At 41.6% G+C, this 20,996-nt stretch overlaps 1 protein-coding gene across 1 annotated transcript in view; it reads right to left on the bottom strand.

Annotated features, from left to right (window-relative positions):
- Positions 1 to 20,996, bottom strand: part of PRDM6 (PR/SET domain 6) — a gene marked incomplete at its 5' end in the record, with an annotated part of 99,152 nt that overhangs the window by 5,030 nt on the left and 73,126 nt on the right. Inside the window, 2 exons of the mRNA XM_081232936.1 lie at positions 2,591 to 2,767; positions 11,275 to 11,617. Of these exons, the coding sequence (XP_081089062.1) occupies positions 2,591 to 2,767; positions 11,275 to 11,617 (520 nt within the window). The remainder of the gene's footprint in view (positions 1 to 2,590; positions 2,768 to 11,274; positions 11,618 to 20,996) is intronic.

Below are 20,996 nucleotides of genomic sequence, written 5' to 3'. Positions count from 1 at the left end.
GGATTTAGCTTTCCATTTCCTAGAAGACGTTTAAATCTTGCACTTATAAAATAAGCGTACACTCAGTTCTCCCCCGGCAATATGTTTAACATTTGATAAATTAAAAAAAAAACAAACTCTACAGCATATGGTTTTCTTAATATAAGAAGCAGGAGGAACTCAAACAGGCACAGTGAATCTAATCCAACCAACTCTGGTGTTTCCTTGTTTGTTTTTCCAGATGAAATCAGGTTATGGTCCCCAAAAATACTTCGAGAAAGGAAAAACATACAAGTACTAAAGCCCTTCAAATATTAATCTGATGAATTAAAATTAAGTTAAAATGGCACCTCTATTGGAAACAGGACGAAAACAGTATGTTAAGGAAAAAAAACTGACTGGAGTCAACGAGGTTATACTTAAGTAACACCTTAACATTAATAGAAATCTATTTCCCATTCTGACCCTGAAACCTCTTCAATTAATTACTAAAATCTATTTACACAGCAACAAGATAAAAATCAATCTGATTCCTGGCACTGTATCCATCTGGCTACCCTCTCTAATATAAGGGGCCAGGAGGATTGTCAGTCCTCCTGCATCTCTGCTTTTGAAGAGCTCTCTTGCTCAAAGGCATGGGGAATGTGTCATTGTCAACTTCTACATCTAGAACAGTGGTGAAACCAGAATCTGTGAACCCCCGAGGGCCTGGGGGAAATGACAAAGCCCACTGTGCAGACACAGACACCTGCCATAGGGAACTCAAGGACTGTGCTAACCTACCAGGCCCTTAAGGGTAAATTTTAAAAAAGGGCCCCTTGGGGCTATGGCAGCCCCAGAGGGCACAGCTTGGCTGGCATAGTGTAGGGTGGATTTTTAGACCCCATCCAGTGCCCTCAGCCAGATGCCTTTATGCAGTAAATAAGCCCCACCTGTGTACAGACAAAAATTAAAACTTTTCATTATTAATTAATATCATAAATTAAACCACAATGGAAAACAGTTAAGAATAATGAATAAAGGTAACTAATTCATGGGGAGGTGGGTAAAGATGACAGCCTTTTATGAGCCTCTCCCTCTCCTGGCAGACACCAAGGCAGGCAGGACCCAGACCAGCAGGACTCTGCCACCCCAAGCTGAGCCCGGCCTCAGGCCGAGCACCATGGCAACTGCATGCTACGCCAGCAGGTCCAGAGGGAAAAGCATGGGTAATGAGACTCTGGGAAGACTCCTTGGCTGAGACCAAGAAAGGGGATTCACCTCCTACTGCCTGAATCATTTCCTTTCTTGCTTGATCTTGTCCTACAGAAGGTAAATAGGCTGTTCAACCATGCCCTTTTCATGTTCCTCCTTAATCAAGGAAAGTCATCATGGCAAATGAGGAAAGAGAGATATAAGAGGGTTGAACAAAAAAGAGTCTATCACACAGACAGTAAAATCTGCTCTGAGATGACCAACCACTCACACAAGCTGGCTCACCCTCCCAAGCCTTTCCATGTCCCACATGGGTTACCAGAAAGCCTCCTTTCCTTTGTATGTCTGGAAACTCATCATTCAAAACACATCTTAAACATATCTTCTCCATATAGCATTGATTACTCCACTTTCGTGCTACCCTGAAACACTGTATATACATGCCTTACTGTTTTTCACTTTTGCACCCTTCACCCTAGGTGGTAACACTTGCTTATTAATTGGGCTTCCCCATAAACTATGAGGTCTTCAAAGACTAGGGGGCTGAGTTTCATTCACCTTTATATCTCTTGTGCCTAGTACAAAAGAAGGTGTTCAATAAATATTTGCTGAATGAATGAACACATATATACATGAATGAATGAATGAGTGAGCGAGTGAATGAATAGACCATCTTGCAAGATTCAGATGTCCACCGTTTTCATGACTGTGCTATATCTAGAAACATAGTCTCTCACTCAGGTGCCCTTACCTTGCCAAAGCCCTTAGAATTCCGTTCTCTTTCCACATTCCCTGAATCCTCAAGGACTCAGACATGCCCTATGTTTGGTTTGGTTTTTCTTTTTTTGCATTAACATGTTAAGTCTGAGATCCAAAGGGCACGCTGAAAAGCTACCAATTGGCTGCTATAATAGATTCAAACCCCCTTAACAAATATAAAAGAGGAAATTGTTCATCAGAATCCTAAAGGGTTCAGATTTCCCAAGAGACGATTCATTCAGCTGTCCTCGATTGTGGCCACCTTGCTGATGGTCAGGGGACTTGCATGCTGATGGCCAGAGATGGCATTCTGCATGCCTCCTAGCTCAAATTCTAGAAGCACAGACCCTCAGAAACCAGAAAGAGTCTTAAAATTACTTATTCCTACTTCCTGATTTTACTGGTGAGAAAACAGACCACGAAGAACATCTCACGTCCAAGGTTGCATAGCTCAACCCAGGATCAGTGTATAAATTTCCTGACTTCATTTTCCCAGTATCGACCACTAAACAAGTGGGGCCATTTGCAGCCTGGACGCTGACTTTCTAAACAGCTTTCTCCACCAGTTGGCTGAGCCAGGCAGTGCTGGGCCACCTTGTCTGCCGGCTCTCAGGAAAGGCTCAGAGAAAGAAGGGATACAGTGCGAGCCGCTACTTACTTGAAGGGCTTTTCTCCAGTGTGGGTTCGGATGTGGTTGTTGAGCGTGGTGGCCCCAGCAAAGGCACGACCACAGTAGCCACATTTGAAAGGCCGGTCACTGGAGTGAGTGACCACGTGGTTCCTCAGTTCTGAAGGCTGGGAAAAGGACTGGGAGCAGTGGCCGCACTGGTATGGTCTGAAACACATGAAGACACTGCCTGGTCATTACGTTCTATGTCAGTCAGCAGACGTTAGCATCATGAGGCAAGGGCCAAAACGTTCTGGTGACGTTCTCTCAGTTTCTGTAACAAAGCATAGCGCTGGGGCCGCTAGGTTCTCATGACTATACTTGCTGCCACACGAACAAAATTAACAGAGCTGATGAGACCCGTTCATTTCCCAAAGAATATTCCTTTCCAGTATTAGCCATACCATTTCAAGAACTCCTATTTCTTGTTTTGAGCCCCACCCCCAGGCAAATATTGGAGCTTTGAGAGTATTGATGAAGCACAAGAGTACAAGAGAAGATATGTAATTGTCTCTCATAATTCTGGGGCACTTTAACTTTTCAAAGTGCTTTAACATCAATTATCTAGTTTAATCTTTACAATAATCCTCTCAGGGAAAGCAGATGTTATGATCTCTGTCAGTTCAGAAAAGTGAGGATAAACTGTCCTCAAAGGAAATAAGCTCTTGATGCCAAGGTTACTCTAGGGTGACTGGACCTTATTCTAAGTCCCAGGTAAAGATGCAGGCAAGTCAGCAAGCTGCATGCGTGTTTTAATAGATACTAGACTGTCCTGGGGTCTGTCTATAGCACATCCCCAACTTGGGGTTGTCTGATAGTGCACAGACCAACACGGGCGTGCACCCAGATTTGTTTCTTTGTAAAAGAAATCCTGACTTCTACTTACTCTCTCCCCGCCCCAACCTAAACTCATATTTATCCACTGGGTCTTTTTTTGTGAACTTCGGCTCCCCAGTTTAATCTGGTAGCAAGCAATGACTTATAGCAGCACAGAAATGACAGGATGTCACTATGTTTGCAGGAGGAGGACTGGGATGCAAAAACAAATGGAAGGAAGTTGTGACAAATACCTGATAATTAGCAAGATTATCAGAGCGCATTCTTTTCAGCTCATGAGAAGGAAATCAATTTTTGGTTTTCATAAAATAAATTAAAATTCTGTCTTCTCTACAGAAGTTCTTCTGCTTACTTAAGCAGAATCTGGTGAGTGATATAAAACCTGGGGAGTTTTCCCTATTTGAGGCTATTTCATATCATTCCTTGACAGGGCTCTAATTTGTTTATCAAAATTTTTCTTGAGAAAATTAATAATCTGTCATGAGCAATATCAACAGAGCTCAGGAAGCCTTGGTTTGTGGCTCAGACATTTCTGGCTGCATTTAGAAAGCCAATGGCAAAAGCAGACTTAATTGCTCTACCTTTAGCAAATGCATAAGCTCCAATGACCAGAAAACAAAATGAAGGGCTAGGAAACAATGGTGACCGAGCATGTACAACAATTCAATTACATGCAAAATAAAGTGTACCCTCTCATTTGTCAAGTGAAGTGCTTAATTGTGGCTACTTGCCTCACTGAACACAAATACGATTATTTTACCAGGCTTCAGCGCACTGAGCACTGATTGTAGAATTTTTTAGCTTGATTAATAGTCTGGGATTGGTCAATAACTCAATACTATACAATTTTAATTACTTACATTTAGAAATCTATCTAACTGCTCTCAAACAAGTTTCAAAGAAATATATAAGAGTCCTTGGTAAGGGGTTTATCAAACTTGACAAATTGCACATGCATTTTACTACAATCATGAAATAAAGCTTTGAAGCCATTAAAATCATACGTAGATGAAAATATACTTTTGTCAAATTTATTCTTTGTAGTAACCATTAACCTTAAAGGGGTCCTCAAGAAATCATTCTCTCAGGGGTGAATTTTTAAAATGTATTGAAGATTATAAACAAAATAATATATTAATATATGCTATATCCACTGACAATTGATTTTTCTAATAGTGAAGGACCATTAACATTTATTAGCCTCTGGTTATCTATTTTTAATAGCTATCACAATAAACAATTAGCCACTAAATAAAACCAATTAATCTTTTTTTTTCTGACTCTGCTGTCAAAAGTTGGGGTGATTTATTTCCTATAGTCAGAAGTCATTCCATCCTTTTTATGCTAATAGTCAAGGTGGCAAAGATTTACACACAGAAGAGATGACCACAGAGAGGCTTATGCTGAATTCTTATATCAAGGTAACACCAATGAAAGGCAAATCAGATTATAAAACATCACCTTGGCCAGTACCAGCCTGAGCGGTATTTGCTAGGTATTCCGTGACCTACGGCACAGCTTTTAAAACTCTGCAGAATTCAGCTGACAGAATGGAACAGCCTCGAACGGGCGAGATGTGAAAGGTGAGTCCTGCTTCAGCCTCCGACCCCAATCAGCTGTGGGACTTGACAAGTCGCCCAACGTCCCTGACTCTCCACCTCCTCATCTCTCTGGTAAGCAGGATGGACTGAACTAGATGCCCTCTCGCACCCCATCATGTTCTGCTCCTGCTTTCAGATAATCAACAAGCATGTGCCACCTAAGGATCTGTCCAAGACATGGCCTCACAGTAGACAGCATGGACAATGTGACCTCCATCCTCCATCGTGTGTACCAGCCAGTGACCTGCAGGGAGAGCTTTCCACGGTTTTGTGTGTCTAGTCATGCTAACTAGAATACAGACCATTTAAACTTACTTGGTAAACAGTTGAGAATTCAGAGCAAGAAGAAAATCTAGTACCAAAATACAGGACCCAACTTTAGTTGATCTCAAAAAACAAAGTGATATCCCTTTAATTCTGGTACCTTAAAGAGTAAGATTTTAGAGCATATGGTCATATTCACCGTGGCAGAAACTGATTTCATGTAGAATTTAGAACTAAAATGTGTACTCTATTTGCCACTGTGTTAACAGATTCTCTCTCTCAGCCTAGAAATATATGGAAAGTTAGGCCTCAGAAAATACAGACAAGATACTTCTTTTCCTAGGTTTTCAATATTGCCTAAAAATGAATAAAAGGAAATGATCAAAAAGTAACTTTAACATTAATTGTATCCTAGAGTTCATCTAAGGGCATAGGAATACATTCAAGACAGAATGAAATCTTCAAGCGCAAGAGCAAGGCTTACTTAGAAAACATCATCATCACCATAGAATCTCAGACATCACAACTTCTTTTGGGACAACTGACCACAGGATTTAAGACTCCGTATGGATGTTTTTAGTAGCACACCCTGACTCCTCACCTCTCAGGTTACAGCTAAAGGGCTTTGGGGGCACAGAATCAGTTGCCATTACTCAGCTTTTTATTGTGATGACTAACATTCCCATTAACTTTTCAAGGTCTGGTCAAAGGGGCAATACTGTGGTGGGGGAGTGGCAGGTATGAACTACTGGGTGTGAGACAGGCTCCAGGATGCATTGTACAACATGGGGAATAGAGCCAATGCTTTGTAATAACAGTAAATGGAGTGTAACCTTTAAAAACTGGATATTTAAAAAAAAGACTCATAGAATAAAGGGTGGGGTTTGAAAAGTTCTACAGATACTAAAGGGATAAAAAAGTGAAAAAAGAAAAGAAAATATCATCATCAGCCAAAAAAAATTAAAAAGTAAGCCTTAATTTATTAAACTTTTGGATACAATCAATTTCAAATCTCAAGTTCTGCTCCCTTTGATGTGTCATACCAGAAGCAGGCCAGGAGGACTGGCATAGTCAAGTGCTGTGTTCAGCTTCACTCTTTGTAGGATCTCATGTCATTCAGCAGCTAAATGGGACTCTCCCTTCTAAAGCACTTTGATTCTTTCCAAGTCATCATACACATACAGCATTTTATTATTCTCAAAACAAATGCAATGAGCATTCTTCACAAAGAGATAACATTTCATAACCAGTAAAAGCTTTTGGCGGGTTTTTTTTTTTTTTTAACACTACTTGAGACATCTAGCAGTTCTGTCAATGACGGAAGTGTTCTATATCTACACTATCCAATATGGGAACCACTAGCCACAAGCAGCTACTGAGCACTGGAAATGCGGCTAGGGTGACTGAGAAACTGAAGTATTATTTTACTTAACTTTGATTAATTTAAATTTAAATAGCCTCGTGTGGCTTGTTCCAACACAGAAATATCAAGCTTCACGAAAAACTAGAATGTGCTCTGTCCTCAACAACGAAATATCTAAAAAACAGACAAAGCCTGGGTCGATTTAGTTAGTGTATATCAATGCCGGTAGATTTTTAAGCAAAAAGAAAGCAGCAAGACAATTTTGTATGTCCCCTGGCATTCTCTGTAACTGGTGGCTCCTCTGCTAAAGATGACTCCAGTAAAATGTGCAATTCATTTACTTTGAGTCTGTAATTGGTTTGTTGTACACATAGGAAAAGGAAGAAACATTGAACAAAATTAAGTGTGGTTCGGTTAAAAATATTATTAATCCTTCTTTGATTTTTCTTTCATGGCATGAAAGCCTCCAGGACAAAAGTTGTTCAGTTGGGCCCACAACTGAACAACAAGCAAGGAATGTCTCCTTGCTCCCCATCAGTCAAGCCCAAGTGCACATCTCCTGAGACTTCATACAGGGCGCTACTTAGGTCCACTGCTAGCTGTGTGGAGTGAGAAAAGAACTAAGCTCTATGTAAGGAGAAAAAGATTTCAGCAAAGTGGCTCAAGTATGCAGCCGAAACACTGGGAGAACATGGAAAGAAGGTAACCTTCACACTTGGGGGAGGGGGAAACAACGGAACTCCAGAACACTGACACATTCCAAAGAAACTATTATGGTGATGGATTATCTCCAGGCTCCTCCCACCAAACAGCTCCTTCTAGAGTTATCTTCCCCTCTGGTACCACCACACCCAATTATAAACAAGGATACTCAAAACATAAATGTGAAACGGCTGACAGTATGCCCAGGAGGCTAAAGGCAAACTATCCCCAGGTAGCACAATCAGAAAGGAAAGGAAAAGGATGCAAAATAAAGATAAGCACTAAAAAGATATTCTGCAGAAAATAAAAGAGAACATATTCATCAGAAAATAATCCACTAGGATTGAAGGCATTGCTTACCCCTTTCTGGACTGCCCCCGCCCCCAAATGGGACTGTTGAAGAGTTTCTGTAGCAGAAAAACAGAAGAGAAAAGGGATTTCTAATTCCTGTTTCAGGCACAAGTCAGTCAAGCTGCCCTGGCCCAGGTAATAAGCTTATGCCAAAACTCAAATGTTTATGAGGTCCCTAAGTCCCTAGTCCTTAGTCTAGATCTAGGTTGATCTAGATTCCAACAGCTTCTTCCCTTTGAATTCACTCAGGAAAGAAAAAGTCAGTAGCTTGAGAAAAAAGAAGAGACTTTTGGTTTTGTATGTTTAATATTAACAGAATAAAATCAAGAAATAACAATTCTGTGGCTCCTGGGCCCTCATACGGGTGTATTTTTATCTTTAATGCTAATTCCTACTTTGAAAGGTCAAACGGAATTTTTTTCTGCGTTCAATGTAAATAACACGGTAGTGAAAAATGGTAATGCTGACAACCCTGAGTATCCTCGGATCTCCTTCCTTTATATCAAGGCATAGACTTACTGATGGTCCCTCACAAGAAAAAGCTCACAAATAAAGACACACACAGTCTCTTTCATGAAGGTTCAAATGTCTTGGGTTTCATGGCCAAATGTTCAGTGTGCTGAGTGAAAAATCTTTTGGACCTAAGATTTGGGGGCCTGTTTCAAATTTGGACGTGTTTGAAACTCTAACCTGTTTACTTTCTGACTTTGTCTTCTGTGTCTCCCTTTCTTGCCTCTAGTTCTAGCAAGATTTTCCTATCAAAATAAAACGTTTGAGTTTTTCAAATAAAAGGGAAATGGTTTCTGACTGGCAGGTTCTAAGCTTTTTCACTGTATATGGCTGAATGGGCACAAACTGCCAAAGACTAAAAGTCACCTAATTTATGGAGTCAATCACTAAAGAAAATATGTGTATTCAGCAGTTGTAAGTCTCCACATGGATAATAAGAGGAAAGACTCCAAATTTCACAACCGTGCACAAATTGATGTTCCATTTTAGTTCTGCATATTTCTCCTCTTTAGCAATTCACCTGTGTGGTTAAGAATTAGGGAAAGTATCTTCTACTTCAAAACTTGCCGGTACCAGGAGAGCATGCTAGGTTCTAGAACACCATACAGAACCTATATGCTAAAAGCAAATTATGTAACTCAATGAAATTATGTATCTCAATGAAACTAGTGGGTCAAAGAGACTGGGCATCTCTATTTCCCTTATCTCCAATAATCAACTCAGATGTAATGGAGTAATTCAAGCATCTCCCCATTACTAGTAAGAAACATTGTACTTTCTTACTTTGCCTATAAAGGGACTAATTCTTTGAACTCCTAATTCTTAGTTTTAACTTATTCATGAATGACGGTGAATCATATCACCTCTCAAGTCTTCACCAACAAAGCACAGGGAAGAGAGAAGTAGGAACCCACTGCTTTAATAATTTGATTCCACCCTGGTGATCTACCTGAATATCAAGCACATTACTTCACCTCATCTGGGAACCTGGCCAAACGACACCTGGGCATCTGCACCAAATAAGCCCATCAGGGTCTCGCACTGGATGGGAGTCTCAAGCCACTTGGATTTTTGCCAGTAACTCTAGATTAGCTTGGAATCAGCGATGACCTAACAGTCTCTCGTGGAAGTCTATTTTGTACCTGTAAGTTTTCTAATTTTGTAGGGTACTTTTCTGACAGATTACATAGATGCTTTACAAATTCTGACATTATTATTTGACAGAACAGACTTCATAGGGACTTATCCCTATGAAGGGACTAATCCACATACGGTTTTCAAAGTGTAACTGGGGGTCAGACAAAACAGTCTGTTTTGCTAACTTTCCATTTACCAAGACATATTTTCACTGTTTTATATGACATTCAGCATGAAACTGTATCATACCCAAAGCTAAGCTTTCAGTTCCTGTATCCAGAAACTTTCAACTATCATTTCATCTTACCTTGTATGTTCAGTTACGATGACCACAATGAACCTGTGCAAATAACAGACCCATACACCTAAACTCATTCAATTCAAAAAGCAAGTTTATAATAACAAGACTTTAATGCATTTTTATATTTAAAAAAATAAAATGCTTTGCAAACTCTGAATAGATATATCTTGAGGCTATCTGTATACTTGCAAGGAAGGCAGACTTAAAAAAAAAAAACCCTGTTGGAGTAAGGAAAACATTTTCAAAACTTCTGTGTCCCCTCTAAAGCCCGTAGTACTAAGATATGCAGACGTCTGTGGATATTTTCACCAGGGGGCTCTCCTATTGAAGGTAAAAGATTATAAAGACACAACCGCCTTAACATCTGTAATACAAATGCTTCAACATCAATCAGTCACAGCAATGCTTGATGCCAAGCAAGTGGTTTCTAGAATGGCACAAATAAAAATATATACACATGTAAATGTGCACATGTACCCTAAAATGGATCATTATTTTTTCTGAAAAGATTCACCCCCTCTCCACCCCACTTCTGTCCTCCCTGCCTGCTTGGGTTCGAGTACACTGTCGTATCCTGCAGAGCTGGGAGGGGAGAGTTGGGTGTATAGCATAAGGCAAGGAGAGCTGAGTGGGTTAAGGTTAATCAGTGGCCAAATTAAGAAAATAATTCCGGAGTCCTGCTTTCGAGTCTCCTATCCTTCTTCCAAAATTTACTTTCTGCTTTTATATTCAAAATATTCTTAGATATTTGGGGTTTAATCAACTTTTCATAGGATGTGAAGGGGAGATAAAACACTGTCCTTTCTTATTGAATTAATTTGATTTTTGTCTTTTGCACTCCCAGCTATCAAGACTGTCGAATAAACCAGTTTTGACTCATAAATAATAGTTCCATTATATCTACTGTGCCACTCGTCAGAGTACCTGAAATTTTAATTCACTTGTTCAGCTAAATTCCATCCTCAGTTCATGGCCATAAAATTCTTTATTGACAAACTTTCAAAGCAACTTTGACTCTGAGGTATCTAGTCAACATTTTTCTTCTGTGTGGATATTAGTTTATTGAATAAGTGGCATCTGTTTTCCTCCACATCACTAGCAGAGTAGGTATTTCCTTTTGACAGCTTTGCAGGATTTATGGGTTTGCATGCTCTGAAGAAAAATAGTACTAAGCAAAAAATTCCAATTCATTACCTCTTAGTACTTAATTAAGTTCATACCCACGGCACACTGGAGGTGAACCCTGAGACGACTGGACAGCAGCAGAGCAGCCAGCTATATTATCTTTGGAAGACAGAGAGGATTCTAATTATCCTGACCTCATTTTTCCATCTATGATATTTATCAATGTGCCTTCTATTTTGCCTCCCGTTAGACCTGGGCAGAGCTGTTTGGAAAGCGACAGCAGATTCCTTTCTGCAGCCACTGTTCATGCAGCCCTTCTACACAATAAAGCCAAAGAGGGGCCCAGCATTACTCTCTGACCTTCCAGAATGCAGAGCTCTGATCACAGAGTTCTCCCCGAGGTGTGACTGGAGGAGGCGACAGGAAGGCAAGCAGTGAGTCTCAGAAGCAAACACAGCCGGTGAGCAACGAGAGGTGGGGTTACCTGTCGGGGTTCTGTGTGCACACGTGCATCTGTAACAGGATCCTCTGTGTGAAAGTCTTAAAGCACTGCCCGCACTTCCAAAGATGCCAGTCACTGAACTCCGAGTGGAGCTGGCTGGTGGAGGTTGGGCTTGCAAGGACTCGCTGGTTTTTCACGTTGATTTGATTAAATCCTGATTCCATGGGCCCAGACTTATCCAGGAGGGAGAAGTTCCTGCCACACGGAGTCTGTGGGAAGACGACGGAGCGCTGCTGGACGGCAGGGGAGAGTTTGCTGCTCTTGTTGAAGGGCTGCAGGGGGTCCTGTCTGCACATGGCTTCCATGACCGTCGAGGGGACATTTACTGGGAGAACAGCAAGGGGTTGAAAAGATCAGTTTTATTAGCCCTTCAAATAAGCATGATAACACACACTTCTAAAAAATTCCTATAAGTCAACAGTTTAAAAATTGGTTTTTCTGGACTCAGAATGGACATAGAGCAGACAATTTGATTTAAGGGGGCAAGCACAATTACCACAAATGAACTCATTCAATGCCTATATTTATTAAGCACCTATTTTCTGCTCGAGATTTTTCATACATGGTCTTTGCCCTCACAGAGCTCACTTATGACTTGAGATAAAAAGACTCCATAACGAGGCTCCACACTGCAGCCTAGATTTGGGGGTTCTCAGATGGGAGGTACAGCAAGAGACAGGGAGATAAAGGTGGAGCTCCCCTGAGAGGGTGGCCTTGAGCAGAGAAGGTAGATTCAAGCCTTCAGGATTTCAGGCCTTCCATCCAACCCTGCCAGCACAAAACAGGTTTTCAAGAAAAACTGGCTGAAGAGATGAAGGCAACCCTATGAAAGACGCCTGGAGACAGAAGTCTGGCACGCTGGTGGGATGGCACGGGAATTGAGCTGACCGAGCACAGCGTGGGCTTTCGGGGGGCAGATCTCAGAGGGCCTTTAATGTCCAAATAAATAAACAGAAGACTTCAGGCCTAAGAAATAGACACTGACTGTTTCTGACCACAGGAACAGCAAGAAAAGAATCAGTGTTCAGGAAGGGCCTGAGTGAGGCACGATGCACAGACAGGGTGCGGTGTGTAAGGTAACAGGGGGAGGCGAAAGAGTACGCAATCTTGGACTTGACACTCGGGCTTTGGAATCAGAAAGATCTATGTTCAAATCCTGACTCTGCCTTTTATCAGCTTGGTGACCTTAGGCAAGTTACGCAATCTCCCTGTGCTTCTGCTTCATTTTACAGATGAGGACAATGGAAGTAATCATCCTAACCGTAATAGCATTATGGCTTAGAGGTTGAGATGGCCTAAATTTAAACTCCACTATTCACAACTGTCCCTTGGTATCCAACGTGGGTTGGTTCCAGAACCCTCGCAGATACCAAAATCTGTAGAGGCTCAAGTCCCGTATATAAAATGGCACAGTATTTGCACATAATCTACTCAAATCCTGCCGGATACTTTAAATCACCTCTAGATTAGTTACAATATCTAATACCACGTAAATGCTATGTAAATAGTCGCCAGCATGCAGCAAATTCAAGTTTTGCTTTGTGGCACTTTCTGGAAATTTTTTCCCAAATATTTTCCATCTGTGGTTGGTTGAATCTGCGGATGCAGACCCTTGGATACAGAAGGCTGACTGTAATACCTTTGTGACTGTGTGAAAATACAGAACATCTGAATCCACAATTTAGTCCTTGGTAAAATGTAAAGTGGTTACTGGAAGGATTGGGTGCGATAATGCATAGACAGCAGCTAGTAAATGCTATGGTTGCCACTCGGTAGATGTTGAGCTCTAGGAGCCCTGGCTTCCTTATCTTTAAACCCCCTTTTATGAGGTTTAAATGAGATACTGAAAGTACTCATCACAGGGCCTACCATCAACAACAGCCATCATTCTTATTCTAGAAGAAGAGCTTGGAATGAAGGGAGATGGATTCAAGTACGGGTGGTGGCAGTGGGAGTGGGGAAAGAATTAAAAGAAACATTTTTGAAGAGGGAACCCTAATATACTTGAAATTTTTCTTTCTTTTTTTTAAGTTGTCATTGTGTTAATAATATATATCATGTATTCACTGGTCAACCCACAGGTTCAGAGGTAATTAGAATCTAATATGCTTAAAAACTGTTATTATTTTTTTAAGTAACCACTCTGTCAATAAAATGTATTTCTTGGTATTTCAGAGATCATAGAGATTAAAGGTTACAGGGTGGTCAAGAGAGGGAAATTAGAGACCAAAAAGTTTAAAAAGGATGACTGGCAAAAAGGTTAGTGATGGGAAGTAAAATATGGCTGTTGGCCACTAGTTCAAGGCCACGTGGAGGAAATACATGAACTGGGAGCTCTCATTCTTCCCTGACATGGACCATCTCTGAGAGTCCTATGAAGCATGAAGACTCAGGTGTCCTCAACTATAAAAAGAGAGTGGTAGGGGACCGTGACCACCAGGAGGCTCCACGCTTGAGTGGACAGGTAGACACCACGTGTGGAGGTTAATGGGCTGCTACTAAGGACTCTTCAACTCTGAGTGTTCTATATAATCACATGTATTTGGTGAACCCAACAAAAGGGATAGCTCATCCTACAGGGTTCTGTTGGCCTCGCCCATCCTATCTTAGGAAGGAGAAATAAAACAAGAGACTCACAGACCAGGGGAGAGCCTAGAGTTTGTCTAGTTGGCAGTTCTTTACCCTGAATGCATATTAGACTCACAGGGGAGATTTTTTTTTAAATACCAGAATCTCTTGGTAGGGCCTGGGCATCTGCATTTTTAAAAATTCCCCAAGTACTTCTAATATACAATCAGAGATGAGAACCACTGATCTAATCCTACCCTCTCTTATTACCAAAAAAAGAAAGAAGGAAAAAAAATGCTAAAGACCAAGCAGGTCTAATAATTTGCCCATGGTCATACATTCGGTTAAGGATACAGCTAAGCTGGAAGCTTTAGCTTTCTGATTTCCAAGGCACTTTTTTCTGACCACACTCCTATTCTGTGTCTGCTCAATAGCTGTGTTGCAAAAATAAAAAGGACATTTTACAGCTAGTACAGAGTTCTGTGTGTGTGTATATATATATACCCATGCATAAACATATGTTATATATGCACCTATATACACATGTATAGACATATTTATGTATATATTTCACATATAAAATTTATGTATAATTTCAACTTCTGGGGCAAAGTGTATAACCAATATGAAATGTGTGCACACATTTCAGACTCTCAAAAAATCTTTGATTGTACACAGACTGTGACTTTTAAAATACATATTGAGAGAAAAGAAGAAACGTTTTATGTTTTGGCTCTTTCTTAATCAAAAAAAAAAAAACAGCAGCATTGTCAGAGATTAGGGTAAAATTCATCTTATTTAGCCTGTTTATAACTAATCTGGAAGAGACAAAGCACAGGGAAACCCACAAGTCTTCAGGCAACACTAAGCTCTTGCGGATTGGTAAGGCCAGACTAGCAGGAAGGAAGGCGGGGTGGGGAGACTGTGGAATGAAGATGTCATCAACATGCAAGAGAGCAGGAAAACCAGCCAGAAGCTCACTGCTGGAAAGAGGAATATGATGCCTCTGGGGGAAACCATACAAATAATACTCTAAGTATAGATTATAAATGCTGACTTCTCACTTAAGCTCCTGGAAAGTAACCCAATAAATTCATTTTCAAAAACTGTTATGGTCACACCACCTTTCTATTAAACAAAAGAATGTGTGGGTCAATGGATTTTTCTAAGTTTAATAATCAATGTCAAAATAGTAATAAAGAAACGTATATACCAGTTTGTATAATGATTTGGGATAAACGGGATCTGAGTTAATGATAATAATAGCATTTAGGTAATAAGAGTTGGGATGGTTATCCTCTGTCTTATTTCCTCCTATGGGACACTTCAAAACAAACATACTATGTTTTCAAGATATAGCAGCGACACCTGCACTCTATATTCTGCTTTTGGCATGATCTTTTCTTGTACTTGTGAATAAATTCAATCCTGCTGAATGAAATGAGCATATAATTTAGAGCGAAAAAAAAAAAAGTAAGGCTAAGAATGGATAAGTTTCATGAAAGCAACCATATTTGCTCTCGAAGCTGTCTTGCAGAGCTCCTGTGTACTTCCACAGGACTGTAGAGGTCTAGATACAAAGCACACTTTTTTAAGCAGGACTTAAAAGGACACAGAGGATCATTCTTCCTAATACCAGTCTGACTGGCCCAACAAACAAAAGTATTAACAAAACACAGGGAATTATAAGAGGACAAGAAATGAATCGGAAAACACTATGTTATCCCAAGCCATGACAGTCCAGACCACTGCAAAAGGCCCAGAAACGACTAAGGCAATTCCCCAAAAGGATGAAGGGGTTTCTACATGAAGACATAGTGAGCAAGTAAAATCTCTTCAGTCTATAAGACAAAGGTTAAGGGAAAGAGGGCAAACTTTCAAAGCCCTAAAGGATTTAGTCAGGAAAGAACATGAACTCATCAAATCCTGCAAAATTAAACCCCTGAGAGAATGCAATGCAGGATCTATACAACAAAGTCCTACTTTACACCCTCATCCATTCATTCAGTCCACAAATGCATACAGAGCATCAGTGACAAGCCTGACATTGCTGGCACTGAGGATACAGGGGAACAAGAGAGCCACAGCCCCAGCTCTCAGGCCACGTAAACTGTAGTGACAGACACAGATATTATACAAATGTCCTTACAGGTAAATATTTACTCAGTTTCATCAAATCTAAAATTCCATTAATTGCAAGCCACACCGTTAATTGTAAGTCACTGATCATTATAACACACTTACCAGGTTCAGAAAGATTAAAATGTGAAAAACATATGAATTTTAGAATTGACGATATACAGTTGCTACAAGTGTAATAAGTGCTATGACAGAGAAGAAAGGAGGTCAAGAAAATGTCTAACAGGGATGGCTAAACTTCGGGTGGGAATGATGGCTTCCCTGAGGCAGTGACCTTGAACATGAGTCCTGAAGGGTACACAGCATCAGACAGGTGCAAAGGGAGGAAAAAGGGGATGAGAGGAGATGACACGGTGGCAGCTGTGCCACTGAGTCTGCATGGCACGCTGAGGTGAGGAGCTCAGGGCATGGAAGGAATGGAAAGCAGACTCATGTGGCCAGAGAACGAGGCAGAGATGGGCTGTAGCTGAGGCTGGAGAAGAAGGCAGCACAATTCCCAACGCCCGTGGCGGCAGGGCACATAGCAGAAATAAGTGCTGGGAAGCAGGTTAATACAACAGAGGATGGTGGGGTCTTCAGCAAACTAAATAGGGCATGGCCAGCGTAAAGATGTTTGAATTCGAATTTTGCAAAACACTATGTGAGCCATACAAAACATTTCTGGAAACTATATGTAGCCCATGGGCTACCATATGAAAGAACGAGGGATTGATTTTAAGAGTAATGGCTAGCCAATAAAGGGTTTTAAGCTAGGGTATAAGGTTATTAGATTTATGCTTTAAATGCATCATCACTCTGTATCATTAAATGAGAAAGCGAGGTGCCGAACAAAGAATATATAGTATGCTGCTATTTGCATACAAGGGGAGGGGTAGAGTGAGAGCCAGAGAAAGAGAGGGAGAATATGCTCAAGTGAGAGAACGGGCAAAAAATACATCTGGAAGGACACCTAAGAATGTTTCAACTGATTGCCTTTTGGAAGAAGAATTACTATGCCCATATTACTTTCTGTATTTTGATCTTTGGAACCAAACTACCTATTAACAAAACAAGTGAATAAGCTGAAACAAATCAGTGAATTTTCACTTTGGCTGCTGTGATACTAAAAGGGAAAATGTGACATGCAGGTGGCTACCGCAGGGGTCCAGGCCAAAGCTGATGGTGAGGCTGATCGGGAGGTGGCAGCAGAAATGAAAAGAAACTCATTTAAGAATACACAATCAACAGGGATTTATGAATGACTGGATAGAAGGGGTGAGAAAGAACAAGGTGTCAAGGTTTCTAGAAAGAACAATTGGATGAATGGGAGTGAGAGGTACTGAACTGGGGGAGAGGCAGCTTGCAGGACAGAGTAGGGTGGTTTCACTTTACCACGTTTAGTTTGAGACGCCTGTGAGACAGGCAAGTGCAGGTGGGGATTCGACAGGTGGACAAGATCCTGGGGCTCCGGTGAGAGGTCTGGGTTGGCAGTATAAATCTGGGAGCACCTTTCAGCCCTCTACACCCCCAGAAATGGGGGAATGAGGGCCTCAATCCTAAAGCATGGCTGGGATCAAGGAGCCCAAGAGGTCAAATCTCTCATGACAATGGGTTTCCTTGTGTCTTTTGCCACTTCCTTCTGTGAAGGTGTTTTCAGTGGCTGTTGCTTTCTGTTAAGAGTCCTGTGCAGATATCAAGACATCCCTCTGGGGTGACTTCTCCTCTGTTTGTTCTAGGACCCTACAGGTTCCTCCAGTTCTGAGCCAAGTTTTATATTACTTCTTGGCCCAGGGTTTCCACAACTGGCAGGTAATGCAAAATCCAACCCTGTATCCTCCCATAGCTGGGGCTGGTTTTTTGGAGCATGACATACTGTTTTTTTCACCAATGGCCTATTGGCTTGAGGGTAGCACTTTTCTAGTCCAGTTAAGGGACAAAACAGTGACTTCTGGTTCTTGGATTTACGTGAGGATCCAGTCCCAGCTGCTCACTGTGCACAAGAAGCCTAGATCCGGGCCCCTCCCAACTGCAGTAAGACTGAGCCTAACACCCGCCTAGCCCAGGCTCGCAGCTACGGCCGTCTCACATGGCACCTGCGTTAGATTTGGTGTTGTAGCTTTTGCTACGTGCCTTCTCCTACATGGAGTTCCTTGAGGACAGGGTCTGAGGTTTTGTACCCCATCATAATGCTTCCCACAGGGCCTTGCACACAGATGTTCTCATTGGACTGAACTATACTGTAATCGCCTCAATGTTCATACATAGAAGGCTTGAGCGGGGCCTTTCTATCCAGGGCCTAGTTCCTTATTGTTGGTGGGATGGTGGGGTCAGGGCGCCATGCAGAGGTGCCAATTTTTATTTTCTTCTCATTAAAATCAAAGAAAAAAGGCAGGCCTCTTGCGGGCAGAGTTTACTCCAGTGCAGCGAACCTCTGCGCTGCCATCAAGTGTCACATTCTGCTACCTCAGCTTCACATGCCAAGACAGAAAAAGCAGCAGGAAGACGTGTTTAACATTTATTCCCAGGTTTCTTTTTTCAATTTCCTCTGAAATGAATATGAATACACTATGGTCTTTACACTCTGCAGGAGCTAATCCCCCACTGGAAGCTTTGGGGAACCTCATTCCTTCTTGCGGATACAATCTGTCGACACAGGCGTTCCTTCAGGCTCTTCTGAAAGGCCCATAGTGGACAGAGCTGCGCTCTCTTTGGAGCTCTATTACACTTATAACTATGGGTTGTTTTTGTTTTTTTTTTAAGAAAATAACATAGGAATTGCTTCCAGAACCCAAGTGCCTGTGTGAAACGCTGCCTTCTCTTTGAGGCAAGGCTGCTTTCAATGGCTCCTCCAGGCAGTGAGTGTGTCCCACTGCTTCGTGGCCGCTGCCAGAGGGGCCAGTGACTGAAGCCTGAACCCGCCCACATGCTCAATAGGAAATGTGTACTTTCGCCGTTGAAAGAACCATGAGAAGAAAATGATATTTTTATAAATGAAAGCGCTTAATAAGTATTATTCACTAAGTAAAATCATATTTTCCTTGAATGTCTTGGACCATGTATCAATTTCATTAACCAAGAAAAAAATCTAGCTGAACTATGTACCCCTTCTAGTAATGGCAACAAAATTCTCCATATGTATCCAGTGAGCATGTATTAATTGTTTACTGTGTGCATAGCACTAGAAGGAGGCTCTGTGGAAGCATTTTGTCAAACAAGTCTTTGATCTCAAGAAGCTTCTTTTTAGGGTACCTGATTTATTTTGTGGCTAACTGGGTAGGATAAAAATTGTCTTCAAACTGCTAATCCCATTGAGATGATTTCAATTACTCAGGGTTGCAGAAGGCTATCTGTTAAATTATCTGTCCATGCCCTTTCACACATTTGTGCTTTTAAATCACACAGAGTATTTTCTCAGTACAGAATAAGGATCCCTCATTATAAAGCATCCCTAGGTCTCTCCGTGAATCATATGGAATGACAATCCATCTTCGAGTTAGAGTCAAAGTCATATATCTACCCCCACACCATCTGATGAAGCTTTCTGCTGGTTTCCTGGGTGGCCAATCACATGATAGATATATGACTTTGAGACAAGGACTGAAATAAAATTCCTGTAATACCCTTAGGGGGGAGAGAGATGGTCACTGCTGAGCATTTTAGTCAATGACTTAATTCCCTTTAAACTTCCCTCCACCCTTACTTAGAGCTCTGAACTCAACCTAAAAGAGCTGCATAGTTTACCTAATGAATCCACAATACTTCGAGGTGTGTTAGCTTTGTGAATTTTCTTCCAAGGATTTCAGGTGCTAAATGATACATAACATGTGCCCCGGGAGAGTTTATTCAATACTCTAATCAGCAACCTCAAGAATGCTTCACACAGGTTGGACAATGGGAGAAAGAAGGCCTCAGAAGCAAAGCACTTGGTGTTGCCAGAAAGTACATTTTTGATGGCACTATCACACTGAAACTGGAGACCAGCTGGTACACTCTTAGACACCATCGTCAGGTGGCTGTGAATGGCACATACAACCCCCAATCCTCCAGCTCAGCCCCTAAATGCCTCTCGTCCATGTAACAGCATCACGAGGTGGAAGCAATGTCGTAGATGTGAGACTTCCACCCCACAGATCCACATCAAGGGGAAGAAACACATTCCCTGAGCAGTCATTCCACAGTTCCCATGTCTGACTCATAACTCAGTAAATGGCCATTCTATCCATCCAGCTCCTCAGACCAAAGCCCTGGAGTTATCTTTGACTCCTTTCTCTCACTCAGCATCCAATGTGTCAGCAAATGCTGTTGACTTTACTTTCAAAATATATCAAGAATCCAACCACTTCTCACCACCTCCACCACTTTTACGCTGGTCCAAACCACCATTACCTCCCCCCACTGGATTCCAGCAAGAGCCTCTAACTGGGTCCTGCTCCATCCTCACCCTCACTGTCAGGTCCCCACTCAGTAGCCAGAGTAATCCTGTTACAACTTCAGTCAGATCATATCACTCTTCTGCCCAAAACTCTGCAATACCCCCTTTGTCCAATGCACACAGAGTAAAAGGCAGGGTCCTGACAGTGACCTCCTGGGCCCTACAAGATTCCTGCCCCCAAATCTAAGGTAACTCCTCCCCACTTCAACCAATACACTCCAACTGACACACCTATGTCAATCTTTGTGATGCTCTTCTGACAGGCCAGTAGCATTTCCATCTTGGGTCTTTACACTTGGAGTCCAGCTGCCTGCAACACTCTGCTCCCAAAGAACACATGGCTTGTTCCTTCATCTCCTTAAGTCTTTGCCCAAAGGCCACCTTTCTAGTAGGGCCCACCCCGATCATCTCTAAAATTGCAACTCCCAACTCCTGGCACTCCTCACCCCTTCTCTGCTTTGTTAACTCTATGACACTTATCATCACCTGACAAACTATTTATTTACTCATATACAGGTTGATAATCTGTCTCCCTCTACTAGACTCTATGCTCTAGGAGGACAGGAATTCTTGTCTGTTTTGTTCA

The sequence above is a fragment of the Mesoplodon bidens genome, assembly GCF_964165515.1.
Source record: "Mesoplodon bidens genome assembly, chromosome: 4".
Lineage (NCBI taxonomy): Eukaryota > Metazoa > Chordata > Mammalia > Artiodactyla > Ziphiidae > Mesoplodon > Mesoplodon bidens.
Note: the sequence above shows the minus strand (reverse complement) of the source record. Positions and strands in the feature narration are given on the sequence as shown.